The sequence below is a fragment of the Orussus abietinus genome, unplaced genomic scaffold (assembly GCF_000612105.2).
Source record: "Orussus abietinus isolate OABI.00-Male unplaced genomic scaffold, Oabi_2.0 scaffold22, whole genome shotgun sequence".
NCBI lineage: Eukaryota > Metazoa > Arthropoda > Insecta > Hymenoptera > Orussidae > Orussus > Orussus abietinus.
In genome coordinates, this window is record NW_019394596.1 from 1,299,123 (window position 1) to 1,312,494 (window position 13,372).

At 35.7% G+C, this 13,372-nt stretch overlaps 4 protein-coding genes across 9 annotated transcripts; 2 read left to right on the forward strand and 2 right to left on the reverse strand.

Annotated features, from left to right (window-relative positions):
* Window positions 1-71: 71 nt before the first annotated feature.
* Window positions 72-3,386, forward strand: LOC105702106 (transport and Golgi organization protein 11). 2 transcript variants are annotated; one of them, XM_012429412.1, is made up of 5 exons: window positions 72-147; window positions 621-851; window positions 1,386-1,480; window positions 1,732-1,892; window positions 1,979-3,386. In XM_012429412.1, the coding sequence occupies exons 2-5, from the start codon at window positions 626-628 to the stop codon at window positions 2,187-2,189; spliced, it is 693 nt and encodes a 230-aa protein (XP_012284835.1). In that variant the 5' UTR covers window positions 72-147; window positions 621-625; the 3' UTR covers window positions 2,190-3,386. The 2 variants fall into 2 exon arrangements, with proteins under 2 accessions (XP_012284835.1, XP_012284836.1); XM_012429413.2 differs by lacking the exon at window positions 72-147 and adding an exon at window positions 213-301.
* A 147-nt stretch (window positions 3,387-3,533) lies between these two features.
* On the reverse strand, window positions 3,534-9,798 carry LOC105702104 (PR domain zinc finger protein 15). 2 transcript variants are annotated; one of them, XM_012429407.2, is made up of 14 exons: window positions 9,705-9,798; window positions 8,853-8,917; window positions 8,437-8,745; window positions 8,118-8,322; window positions 7,844-8,046; window positions 7,630-7,731; window positions 7,047-7,556; window positions 6,813-6,948; window positions 6,460-6,729; window positions 6,191-6,387; window positions 5,909-6,091; window positions 5,535-5,823; window positions 5,212-5,319; window positions 3,534-5,142 (listed from the first exon to the last, which is right to left on the reverse strand). In XM_012429407.2, the coding sequence occupies exons 1-14, from the start codon at window positions 9,766-9,768 to the stop codon at window positions 4,928-4,930; spliced, it is 2,856 nt and encodes a 951-aa protein (XP_012284830.1). In that variant the 5' UTR covers window positions 9,769-9,798; the 3' UTR covers window positions 3,534-4,927. The 2 variants fall into 2 exon arrangements, with proteins under 2 accessions (XP_012284830.1, XP_012284828.1); XM_012429405.2 differs by having other exon boundaries at window positions 5,212-5,352.
* Window positions 9,799-10,029: 231 nt separating this feature from the next.
* LOC105702105 (palmitoyltransferase ZDHHC22) lies at window positions 10,030-11,867 on the forward strand. Of its 4 annotated transcripts, none has more exons than XM_012429411.2 (3): window positions 10,030-10,394; window positions 10,504-10,695; window positions 10,803-11,867. In XM_012429411.2, exon 3 carries the CDS (start codon window positions 10,847-10,849, stop codon window positions 11,675-11,677), a length of 831 nt encoding a protein of 276 aa, XP_012284834.1. In that variant the 5' UTR covers window positions 10,030-10,394; window positions 10,504-10,695; window positions 10,803-10,846; the 3' UTR covers window positions 11,678-11,867. The 4 variants fall into 4 exon arrangements, with proteins under 4 accessions (XP_012284834.1, XP_012284833.1, XP_012284832.1 ...); XM_012429410.2 differs by having other exon boundaries at window positions 10,030-10,391; XM_012429409.2 differs by having other exon boundaries at window positions 10,030-10,379.
* Window positions 11,868-11,921: 54 nt separating this feature from the next.
* On the reverse strand, window positions 11,922-13,336 carry LOC105702107 (stromal cell-derived factor 2). The gene is made up of 5 exons (XM_012429414.2): window positions 13,255-13,336; window positions 13,023-13,148; window positions 12,690-12,885; window positions 12,386-12,610; window positions 11,922-12,313 (listed from the first exon to the last, which is right to left on the reverse strand). The coding sequence occupies exons 2-5, from the start codon at window positions 13,099-13,101 to the stop codon at window positions 12,148-12,150; spliced, it is 666 nt and encodes a 221-aa protein (XP_012284837.1). The 5' UTR covers window positions 13,102-13,148; window positions 13,255-13,336; the 3' UTR covers window positions 11,922-12,147.
* Window positions 13,337-13,372: the final 36 nt, after the last annotated feature.

Below are 13,372 nucleotides of genomic sequence, written 5' to 3' on the forward strand. Positions count from 1 at the left end.
TTTTCCTTGTGGATTAACGCCCTCTCTATATTTGTATTCTTTGATATATAAAATGAAAGTATTGAAAAGTTGGCAACCAGTTTAGGTTGGAACAGTCGGAGCAGTTTGGAGCAGTTTGGAGCGAGAGAACTCGATTAACAACGAAAGGTAGGCTTTCTGTACTCAAGAAGTATTATTTCGGTCCATGTATAAATTATTGAATTTTTAGATGAAGAGATTATTATTTATCTGGTAGTGGACATGGAATTCATTTATGCCCGTCACTAACCTTACGCGTTGTTCCGAAGTAATTTGCTACTAGGTAAACCGACCACAAATTTAATCACGATAACGGCGTACTTTGTATTTTCTAAATTTAGTGAGCTGCCAAATGCCCATATTCTTAATACTTTCCGTAAACATGAATTGCAAAGTGATGAATATTACAATTCAATATTTACTCATTTTTCAATGGCTGCCCCTATTTTCCTTTTTAATCAATTTTATCATTTTATGTTGGACAGAAGCATTTCAGTTGATTTATGCATTTCGATTAAATGTTTTCAGTAATTGTTCATGAATTATTTAATTTTTTCAGAATACATCGTACATACTTATTAACAAACATGGTTTCATTTCAGCCAGAATGTCAAAAGCTCACAGTCCTACTCGTTTCAATGGAGAAGCTGATAATTTTTACGATTCAAATTTCACACTTGACATCAGTAAACGAATGCGCGTTCCAAAGAGTATTCGAGTAAACGGTGACAATATGGAAGACAATGTGGGGAACACAAACGGCACTTCTTGGAATCAAATGCTTGCCAATGAGAAGTTTGAAATGCACGTTCCAGATCGAATTCTTGTTGTTGGTATGTTACAATGATATTTTGAGCTAATTTTTTTAATATATCTAAGAACCAATGCTTCGTGATAATTACATTGAAATAAGACTCATCTTCTTTCCTACCTGGCAAAAGTCCACAATTTTTTATCCCTGTTGTAAAGTTAAATTTATACGTGCTCTATTTACAATAGGCAGTAGCTCGTCTAAAATGCTTTACTAAGTTCGCAATGTTGAAGATCTGTACATAAATGACTGTTTAAGATTGGAGCAATACGTACAAATGCTTTTTTACAATTATAACCGATTAAAAGTCAGTATATAATTCTCGATAACGTAAATATGCAAAATGTATATTGACCACAATTACTATTTGCAAGGAAGGTCAACATTCAAATACAAAATGCAGATATCCTTATTCTGTTTTACAATTTTATAGCACTCGCGGATCAAGTTATGCGTACGTAGATGTTATCAATAATTAATAAGCACATTGATTAGATAGAATTAGTACATACTAGTTGTGTTCTATTTATTTCTTATTTCGGTAATTTTTTAACAGGTCAAGAGAAACACGTTGGTACAAAGGCTCCACCAAGGGAAATTCTCCTGGAAAATTCAGTAATGTCTCCAGAACCAGGCATTATCAGAGTTCAGGTAAGTTTCTATTTTTAAGGGCAGTAACCGATAGTTTATATTAATACATAGTATTAGATCCTTTAACGATAATGTTATGATAAGCAATAGTAGCCAATAAATTGGAGTAATTATATATTGTACCAACATTGGTTTACGATAAAATATTTGAATTTATGTAAGGACGACGAAGTCGTGTGACGCGATACACACTCGATTAGCTCCGTAAATGAATGAGTAGTAATTTTATAAGATGTTTTGTATTATCCTAGACACCACCACGCGTTTTAACTCTGGATGACCACTATTTTCCTGCCGTTGATGAAGACGAACCTCATTCTACGCGTGCTAATGAAAGTTTGGTGCTGGAATCCGTGGAATCTCGGCCACATGTTTTGTACAACAGCGAGACACAAATCGCCAGACACGTCAGGTATTTTATTGAAAACTTTTATCGAATTACCTTTAATATTCAAATATATCTTATACGTGCTGTTCTTTATTCTCTGATATTCTCAGAGAACAAACACCATCCTATAGTGCACTCGACGTATCTCTTGCTCCAAGCGAAGAGATTCAACACCTGCGTCGTCAAGTTGGCAAACTGAATCGCCGTGTAATGGCAGTGGAGCTTGAAATGCTTCAACGACAACAGAGAGAAAAAATTTTGTTTGCCCTCTCATTGACATATTTCCTCTTAAAGGCTTTTTCATGGTTAACCAGAAATTAAACAGTCAGCCTTTATATACAAAGGTTAGTAAAAATCTTTTGAAACGCACGGTGCTGGTAGCCAGTGTTCTACGAACGCCACTCTTGCTCTAGAGAAACGAAAGCCAAAGATTCTCCATTGCGAGTGTAGGAAATTAGGAAATGTTCATGGAAGTATTGACGTATCGTAAAATCACCGTTTCCGGGAGGGGATTCAATTTTGAGATTTGAGGAACGAGTTGTGCACAAATGTACACTTCGGACCAACTCGTAGAACACAGTAGTAGGGCTGCACAATTCATGGATTAAAAAACATAATTCTGATCGTGAATTCTTTCGAAAGATGTTTTAGCGGAACACGATTAACATTTTTATTTGGAATAAGAGACAGTCATTGATAGAAATTTGTAGATTACTTTATTTCTAATGGAATATACATACTCTTAATATACCGTGAAACTTATATAAAATGATTATAGATGTTTGGACGTGTCAATGTCATACAATTATTTTGCATGACATAATGAAGTCATAACAAAGTAGATAAAATGCTCGCGGAGTGGAACATTATATCGGTTGTCCTAAAAATATAGGTTAATCATTGTTCAAACAAGGCTTCCTTATCTGCACGATTAAATTTCAAAATACGAATTGTTTGTAAATGTTATACCTATAGAATTTGTTCCACTCCATCCAAGATTTATCTTGACGGATAAATCAAGGTTAACATATATAACGAGATGATGTATTTAAATAAGTAATTTCCTGTTAAATAACATTAGTACTGTATATCGATTATGTATATATTTTCCGAAGTTAAGACTGCGTAAGTAATTTTTGCGGTCTATTTAGCAAACTGTTATTAACTTGAGGAAACCGTGTAAAAGAACTGAGTTGTACGATAAGAAAACCAATAGGAAGTTAAAATGATGCATACGAGAACATTTACTAGAAAAAGTACAAGACTTACATAGAAGGAAGTGATTAAAGTCCTAGTTCGCGAGTACTTTCAATTACATCTGTAGAGCACATTTCATTACACTCGTAAACGTAATGCGTGAGAGGCCTGGATCACGTGGGAAATTTTGTAAAAAAGCAGGATTTTTAAATCCTAATGTTTCTTGCAAGTTGTTTGTCTGCAGCCATTATCATAAGAGAATATTGTACATTTTTATGCTGTACTTGTGATCCTAAACAAGGAAATAAATGTTAAAGGGACTAACGTTTTGTTTTCTACAATTTATTTTTACATATCAAAAGTATGCATATAATTTGCTAGTTATTCGAAAACTTCGCAATAGAATCACGCACTTCATATTTTGATCCTTAAGAATTTCAAATTGGTGGGTGGCTGTAGAAACGTTCATCGAATCTTTTCTTTACTTTAAGATAAGATTATGGTATAAAAGAGAATACAGTGTTTTTATCCGCGTCAAGTAAATGATGTCGATTGATTCTTGTTGTTCAACTTATTATACACGTCTGTAACGATAACAAAACCGTTTTACCTTACAGTTGTATCGTGGATATGGCGATTAAGGAAATACAACGCATATAATTTTCCGATTTATATTACACGGTAGTAAAAGAGACCGATTAGTCTGAATTATCTTGAACCTTAACGACTATAGAAAGTGATATCTAGATGCTCAATCTACGCGTAAACGTCGTATTATTTTATATTTATATAGTTAAAAGGTCACTTTTTTTTAACGATATATGTTTAACAACATATAATAATATCTTTTAAGATACAGTCTAAACATTCTAATTGTACAGAGAGCCAGAAAGATTCTTACTTTCGATCGTTTAAACCCCACGAAAGTATAGAGGGCAATTATTAACTAATATAATAGTTGACGAATGGTTTCACGATTGTAGTTGGTACTTATGATAAAAGTGAGTTTCTTAAAGACATAATGAAAGCAATGTAATTACTGTTAATAACATTAAGATTTATGGTTTTTTAGAAGCTCTCTTTGCTCACTCCATTTATATACACTACATTACAACAACTCGTCTTAATTCGAAGTGTGGAAAGAATCATGCAATACAAGTACTCCTTCTGTTATTACTTCTTCAGATAAACGATCATCAGGTTTTTGCTCTCCCTTCGCATTCGATACGGCAAAAATGAACATTATATTTCATCGTATTTACATGGATTAGATTGAGTATAGAACTTCCATCGGAAGCTTCTATAATTACGAATAAACTACATAATTCTCTGAACAATGCTTTCTTATTTACATGTACTTAAAATACATGTATCACAGTAAAGTCAGTCTTATGCATTTTCATATGGTAACATGCGCTATAGGTTTTAAAAAAGGTATCAATGCGAAAGATTTAATTTTTCAATTAGTTAGTGAACGTAAATTGCACGACACATTGCTCAATTGGGATTTTACCTACACTGTTAAACAATGTAAAGGAAAATAAACATGTATACTGCTACATGTGATAGCAACGGAGCAATTATAAATGCTGTCAAGTTGTGGATCTTTGGGTCCACAAAATGTTAAACTAATTTACACTTTTGTAACCTACAACGTATCACAGTTCAATACAAATTTAAAAAAAAAAGGGGACAATTCATTTCCAGATGATCTCCTATTAAATTCTACTTTCTCTTGCAACGTTTATGAGGGCACTTCGATGTAACAATTACTAAAGATTTTCGCGCTAAATAATATACGATACTACCACTTATACGATAAACCCTGATTTATGTGCTGTACAAAAATGAGAAATGCCATTTTAATACTCGGCACTGACTGGAGCATTATCTAGCACATAGAACATTATATCTCCACCATCTTCGCCAAAAATGTATGCATTTCCTAACACGGATTCAGCTAAATGAGAGTCCGACTCACTTATACTCAGTTGAGGTACTTCGGATAAAGATAAATCGGCATTCCCAATGTTCTCCTGCTGATCGATGCCAGACACTTGTAGTAGAATCTCTTGACCTGTAATTAAAAGAGATGCATTACTTGTTTGATGCTACAAGATCGGAGATGGTAATTCTGAAAACCAACCATTCAAAGATTCACAATTAACTTGTCCCATGTTTAATTGTGACGAGGAATCCATTTGTGGTTGGGTAAATTCAGTTCTATGAACCTCTGTCGTAGAGAGCGACGTACCTTCGTTCGAGTAACAGTTTTCATTGGTTAAATCTGCACATTAGTATAATAAAAATATAAACGATATCGATTCCATAATGCTAGTGCAATGCCGAGATACATCAACACAGAGATTCTTTTCTCAGAATAATAAGTTTCGTTTGAAAAGTAGAGCTTTCAATGGCTTTTCTAAAATACAACTCCACAAAGTTGGTAATTAAGATATAAAAATATACCTTGAGCTCTATCCGGATTTCTGAGTTCTTTGGAAACTGCGCCATCGAAAGTAGCTTGTGTTGCATCCATTTTCGGTTTGTCAGTATTTTGTTCGGTTAATTGCACGGGCGTTTTTTCGGCTAGTTGATTTACAAAACCAGGTTTGTCCCAATCATCCCGAAGGCTGTTATGTTGACGCTCAAAATGTCTTCTCATGCTGTGCCTGTGACGTGCAGTCATTCGACAAAAGGGACAACGGTATATGATACCGCTATGGCTGGTTTGCACGTGTCGCTTTAACTGATACTCCTACGCATTCGTCCAATATTTATAAATATTACATAACGATCTTGACGTTCTTTTGATGGGGGAAAAAAAATTGTAAAGTACTTGCCTTATGAAAAGATTTTTGACACGACGTACAAGTAAACTGGGCAGGCTTTGTATGGTTTGCAACGTGCTTGTCGAAGGTTGATTTGCTTGTAAACTGTGTCATACAATGTGGACATTTGTGGATAACCTTTTCACGATGCACCTGGTTATAGTGTTTAAGGTAATTGCACCTTTGGAAGAAACTCTGTAAATGGATATGAATCGATAAAAAAAAAAAATCAAAGGTAGCGATACTTAGGCTTACATTACTTGACTTAACTCACGCGCTCTCTACAAAGCATACCTTATCACATTTATCACATTGATACTTTTTATTGCCGTGCAAGAGCATATGGATGTCCAAGGCTTTCTTGCTTTTCAGTGTTTTTCCGCAAATGTTACATGGAATTTGGGCACTTTGATGAACAGCTTTATGCTCCTTTAATACACCTATTCTATGAAATCGCCTGTGGCATACGTCGCACTCGAATGTACGTTCTCCTACAAAGTGTTATTAATTATCCAACGCTCGTGTCAGTAATAATAGGATAAAATACCAACGGCTCGCCATACCGTGGGAACGTAAATGTTGTTTTAAACTGTAAGGGTTCTTAAAAACATCTCCACATTTTTCACAGATCTCTGGTTTCTCCGTCTTTTTTCTAATCCTCTTTGTGGCCGGCTTGGGGTCGTTGTGTAACTTTACGTGACGATTTAAATGCGTCCGGTGTACGAATCTTTTTCCACATTGAACGCATATATGCTTTGGTGCCAAACATTTATGTGCTTCAAGTTCCGATTGCGTGGTAAACGGACGATGGCACCATTTGCAGTTATTCCATTCTATTCAAATAAAAATATCTAAGTATTAAATAAAAAATAAAATTTCTTACTTTGAAGAGGGACTAACGGCATTACTGGATTACCTGAATGTTTAACGATGTGTCTTTTTAAGTATTTTTTTAGCATAAATGGTTTTTGACAATAGGGGCACTCGTAATGATAATCTAATTTTTGAGAGAAACAGGTGTGCGATAGCAAATTTTCCTTTCTCGCAAAAACCTGTTAAAGATAATGAGTTGTCATATTTGTGATGAGCCGTGGGCAATACGACTAAAAAAAAAAACATGGTTACGATTAAAAAAATTATTTATACATACAGTAAAGCAAGATGGGCAGATAAACTCTCCAGTATGTTTCCTTAAATGTCGATACAAGTAGTCCACTTTGTCAAATTTCTTGACGCAGATATCACACTCTAAATTGTCAATTCGCTTATTTATGTTATCAACGTCTGGCACAATGTCTAATAAATCGGACGCTAATTCTTCGACGTTAAACTTAACCGAATCAACGCCAGATATGTTCTCTGTCAACATTGAGTCTGTCATGGTATTTAAGCCCAGATTCATATTCAAACATTGATTTTCAAGAATCGACTTCAAAGATGCATTTTCTATCAAAGACCCGTTATTCTGTAACAAGTCATTGACATTTATCGAACTGGTATCCAAAAGTGGAAGTTCGGATTGATTTTCTTTTTCATTTGGCAATGACGACAGTAGTAAACTACTTTCTGTCATCGCTCTGCCAGCTTTAAACTTTTCTAGTATATCCTTCATAGCATCCGATGTCTGCCCATCGGAATCGCTGATATTCAGAAATACAGTCTGGAAAAGTACACGTCTTAAGACCTACTCTCGAAAGAATTTGAATGAAAATTACGAGACCGTATTATCATACTTGAGCATTTTGCTGTTGCTGACATTCCGATGTTGGAATGCCAACGATACCGTCTCCTGATACTTCATCGCTATGCTTTGTACTCCTATGTTTCTCCAATGCCTGCAAAAATATATTTCCGCAAATTAATATGAATACTTAAGTTTTACACATTGTCCGACTTGCTCGACAGTATGTTTTTGAAAGTAAGTAGTACATAGTATGGTTAACGTACCGAAAAATTGTTAAATTTCCTATTACAAATGTTACAATGTACACCAATCAATGGTTTATAATGTTCCATTAAATGTTTTGCATAGGCAACCACAGAATAGATAACTGTAGAACATATTCTACAAGTCCACGCTGCTTTATCATCTCTCGCACCTAAATGTTGAGCTGGCAGTTTTTCTGCTAACTCTTGAGCAACATCTTTATCTATAAAAATGGATGAACGTAAGACTTGCATTTCGAGATGTTTATGCTGCACTTGCAATCAATTGACTTACTTAATAATCCGATTTGGTCTCCGTTGCATTCAGTTTTAATTATTTGTTGAATTTCAGTTTCAGGCAATGTAGCGCTAACATTCGCAAAGTCCGTATTATACAGTGGCATTTTCATTTTCAACGCATAGTACGGTGCATACCAAACTCTTAACTCTTCTCCAGCAGGTATCGCGCGCATTGCTGTATAAAATATATCATGCTTCACCTATTAATTAAGAACATATATATTTATTGCTTTTGTAAATTATTTGTATTATCTACAATGGCAAAAATTGATTACAATTATTTTAGCACATATATGAAATATAATAAAATGTACCTGATAACAGATAAGGTTTTGCTCTTTAGCATTAGATGCAGGTACAACAAAACACATCCAATTGGAGTTATTCTCATTGGAGTAATCTAAATGATACGTTTCTGCAGGTGTCCTCCCAAACACACGGATTGGAAAGTTTGTCAAAGGGTTCATAGTCCATATCCTCTTAGCGTACAGTGGACCAAAAGTGGTGCCTCTTTGAAGGTTAACCTTAGTTAAGACGGTGGTCGATCCATCGGCCATACGGCTGATTTCAAGCGTATCGGGGAGAGTTTGCCTCGCCCTTGACAATACAGGTGAATCCGAAACCTATTTAATTTCATTTTATCCATTTAAATCATGTAATGCATATAAAAATAAATATTACTAAAATACTGCTTCATTAAATACATGCAAATGACAAAACGAATGCTTACATAATGCAGATCGAGCAAAAAGGGACACTCGTGCGTGTCATGGCTTTGACCGCATATGTTACATGCTGAAAACATTAATTAAAATCGATAAGAGAACTCATCAGACGCTTTGACTTTTCTTTTTCATCTACATTGGTCATTTTGAAGTTTCGAGGTGATCTATTTAATGATTAAAAAATTACCAATTGATAAACTTTATCATTGTACCCTTTCTATTAACTTTATAGGTTGGTCGTGCTTTGCTGTTGGAGTTTTATCGATAACAGAACGTATTCGAGAATTGTAAACTTGCTCGCAGCATGAAGAGAGTCTTTAATTCGTTAGACTCATCTCTCATAATTTTATAGCACCGATTTACATTAACTTTCAAAGTCATAAAAGCATTTACTGACGGGAAAAAAATGTAAAATCTGCTTTTAATTTCTTATATTCCCACCATGTTTCTCATATTTCCCCTTCCTATGGATAACACCCATTTACGACTAAGTGTAGCAGACACATAGCCGAAACAAGGAAAATACATTGTTCAATTGAGAAAATTGAATTACAAAACCTGTGGCCATTTGTAAGAAAAGTATTATTATGTATGCAAAGGAAAGAAGATAAGAACGGCGTAAGGGGTGTGTTCGATTAACGCCTTGTAGCCATTTCCATTTCGAATCGCGCATCTCGAGCATCGTTCGATGGTTCCTCGAAAAGAACTTCTGGACACGTTGCGCGTACCGATCCTACTCAAACGAAAGCAGAAGTTGTTATTAGAGGCGAAAAGGAGGAACAACAAAGGCACGTGAAGAACCATCGGGCGAGGGGAAAGTTATCGTTGTTGGTGAACGGAACAGCTGGTTCTCTGACCTGACAAGTATAGTTCGAGCTCGTTCTTTTTCTCCTCTGACGTGGGCGGATTCGCGTCCGACATTATTGCGCCTCGTTTGTCAATGGCGTTCCATTTTCGAACGAGGGTAAAGATCTTCTCTCGGATTTTCCAAGCACGACACTTTCCTCGAAAAATCTTACGGGATTTTCAGGAATTCAACATGGCGGTCCGCGAGACAAGGGTGCCCACGAATACTTTAGGGCTGCCTCACGAAACCTCCCACTCCGGCTGTCGGGAGACCAGGTTATCTCTTTCACGCTCGTTCGGAAAATGACCAAGCGAAGCATCCTACTTTTCTTGATTATGGAACAAGTTGAGTCAAGTCGAGTCGTCTTTTGTTCGCGTCTCCGTTTGGTGTCTGTGGTGTCGCAGCAGGTCAGAGACGGATCAGCTGATTTAGAGACTACCCAACATGTCATCCCGCTCGCTACTTTGTTTCCAAGGCCTCCAACAAAATCTCTTTATCAATATTCAACTAGAAATCTCTGTCGCCTTTCCTACGTTTATTCAATGAGCCAAGAAAGGATAGTGCAGGAGGGAAGGTAACGGTCTCTTAAGTATCCCCTTTAGGGCTCAACGGATGCCGATTCACTAACGTGGCGGGCAATTAAATCTCCCGATGGGGGAGGAAATGGGAGGAAAAATAAAGACTGGTAAAAATGAAAGTGGTAGTATTTGCCGATCAGTAGCTGCTGGCAGTTTTTAGTAGATCTTGGAGAAATCCGCCAAGGTATTCTATCAGATTCCCAAGCTTTCTGACAGTGACCCGATTTGCAGGTGATTAGGACTTTGGTACTGGTTCGATCAGCCCTTGGAATCAAAATCAGTGTGTGTTTACGGTACTGTGGTACTTACATCTAGTTTCAGTAGGATAATGACATATTAGACTTTATTCGTGAACCCGACGAAAAGTAAGAAATTTCAATTCTTCAAGAAACAAAAAAACCGGTTCCTTTGACTATCGCTCGCGTGAGTAGTTTGCTTTAAATTATAATTACATATTACCATGCTGGAACCACTCTATACCATGAACTAGAATAATAATGATTAACTCGTTGTAAAATTATTATTTTCAGGAATTTATAAGAAGCTGTTGTTGTATTAGGGCAGTCTTGTAAACATGAAATTATTCAACAAAATTGCAATAAAACTATGTCCAGCGTTAGCCATACTTTTTGGTACGATCGTAGTTTTTACAACTTTATATTTAAGCAACAAGATTTCCATGGTTTTTATGTTCTTTTGCCTACAAGTTTATTTAAACTGGTATTCTATTTATTCGATATGCAAGAAAGCAAGTACCGTTAAAGTAAAACGATCCAGGAAAGAGTACATTTCGAATTCTCAATTTGTTAGCATTGTTGGTAATAATTCATCGAGTTGCACAAAATTTTGGTATTGCGAAAAATGTATGTGTTACACAGGTAGACCGACGCAGCACTGTTCTTGTTGCGAAAGGTGTTTTCACTTTCGAGATCATCATTGTTTTTTTATTGGGGTTTGTATTTTACGACAGAATATGGGAAATTTCATTTTAATATGTCTATATACGTCATTGGCGAGTTTTTACTCGTTATCAGTTCTTGGTCCTTATTTACACGAACATCTCAAACATTTTGTAAAACCAGATTCCACGTATTTTAATATTATACTCAATTTTTGTTTTCCCGTTGCATTAGTTAGACAGTTGATGTCAAAAGAAGATACCTGTATAATTTTGGTGACTTTGTTTGATACGCTAGTTTCTATCGGTTGTATTAGCCTCGCATTTGGTATTTGGAAACTATATGCATGTCTGACTGGTAAACAACGGTATTATTTATACGAAGGAAGGAAGCAAGACTTGAAAGAAATTTTTGGAAATTATGGTATTTCAAACATTATATTCCCTTATAACGGGCTCATCGGAACTAGGGATATCGGTGGAAAGAGTATGTTGAAAGAAGTGTAATTATTAGACACACATTGTCATTTAGCAACCAATACTTATATATCCGTGTATAAATGCAAATTGTTTAGTCATATTGATGTAATGCCTGTTTAACTCATACACTAGTACAAGTGAAATAACTATGTACTGAATTTTGTAATATAAATGCAGACATTTCAAGAAATTGTAATAAAGCACTCGTCAGTTTTAAGAATGGCAATTCATTCATAAAGTATTGCCCAAAAAATATCTATATCAACTATCGTTCTGCATATTACAAGAAGGATGTATTATTATAACTCTTTTACACACAGTTACTTTATAGAAGTTAATATTTCAAGTTGTCGTCCTTTCTAGTAATTAACATTCTTTAAAACAGCACAGTAATTGTTAGCCATTCACGCTGTACAGAGTTTTTACAACTCATGTTTTTGGCATACGGCTTCAATCATTTGAGACCTATTAACACTTAATGTCAAGACGGCCTAAGCCTATAATTCAGTGTGTTCAAAGTGTTGGGCTTTGAAGTCACTTGGATGAATAAATAATCCTTCCATCGCTTGCCACATGGAATGACCATTTGTTGTATGGTCTGCAACAATTTCAGTTTGTCCAACGATTGGACTCCCATAAGTCAGACCTGTGACACTTAAAAATCTGTAAACATAATATTGAACGTCACAAGATAAATTTATTTAGAAAATTTCCATTAATATCAGAGATACTCACAGATCAGTGTCAACGTGTTTCAACATTATTGGTTCGTCCCTTTCCCAAAAGTCGGACTGACAAACGACGATCCAATGATCACCGGTATCACCCTCGCCTTTGGTATCTCCATATGCGGAGACTTCTTGTTTTCCACTAAGAGGCGAACTAACGTGATGAGAATGAAGATTTTTCTTGGTGGCAGTATGTTCCAACCTGACTGTGGCTCCACACTTAATCGGTCTCCTAATGTAAAAAAAAAACATGTAAAATCGTTAGCATTGTTTAAATAAAGAAATACCAGCATGAAACGGACGAAAATTACCCTCGTGTACATTGTTTTCCTGTTTCGGATTTAACTAGCCAGTACGAGTTTCCATCTTCTTGAACTTCAATACCAGTGACAGATTGTTGTCCACTTCCACTTCCATATTTTATATCATGCGAGTGTAACCTTACATTGTAATTCAGATTTAACAATTTTAAGGCCGAACCGCACGTTACATATTTTGTATCCTTTGCTGTAAATAGAAGATATTCGATGATGACACGAAAGGTTATCAAAGGGACACAATTTTAAGTCGGTACCATAAAGTTTATAACGTATCAAGAAATACGAATGGTGAGAAAGATTAAAAAATGTTTAATTGAAACCTACCATTGACCGAACTCTCGATTGTTAAAAACGTTAAAAAAATTGTTAACCACAGCCGTCCTGCAGATCTCGCTGCGTCCATTTTTAAACGACTGACAGAACAACGCGTGGTGATTTTTGATTGGCTGCCTGTTGGAAAAATGTATATATATATACACATGTGTATGATAATATGCATTTATACCGGCATTTTCATGTATACGATTTGTGATCTGCCAGATTTAATGGAACTGACCAATGAGATCGAAGTGAGTAAAACTAATGTCGACGATTTGTGATAGGTATCTAGTTATTTCCTTATAGGGAATTGGACCGGCATTCCATTGAACGTAGAGTGTTGGGTGTCGCACAGG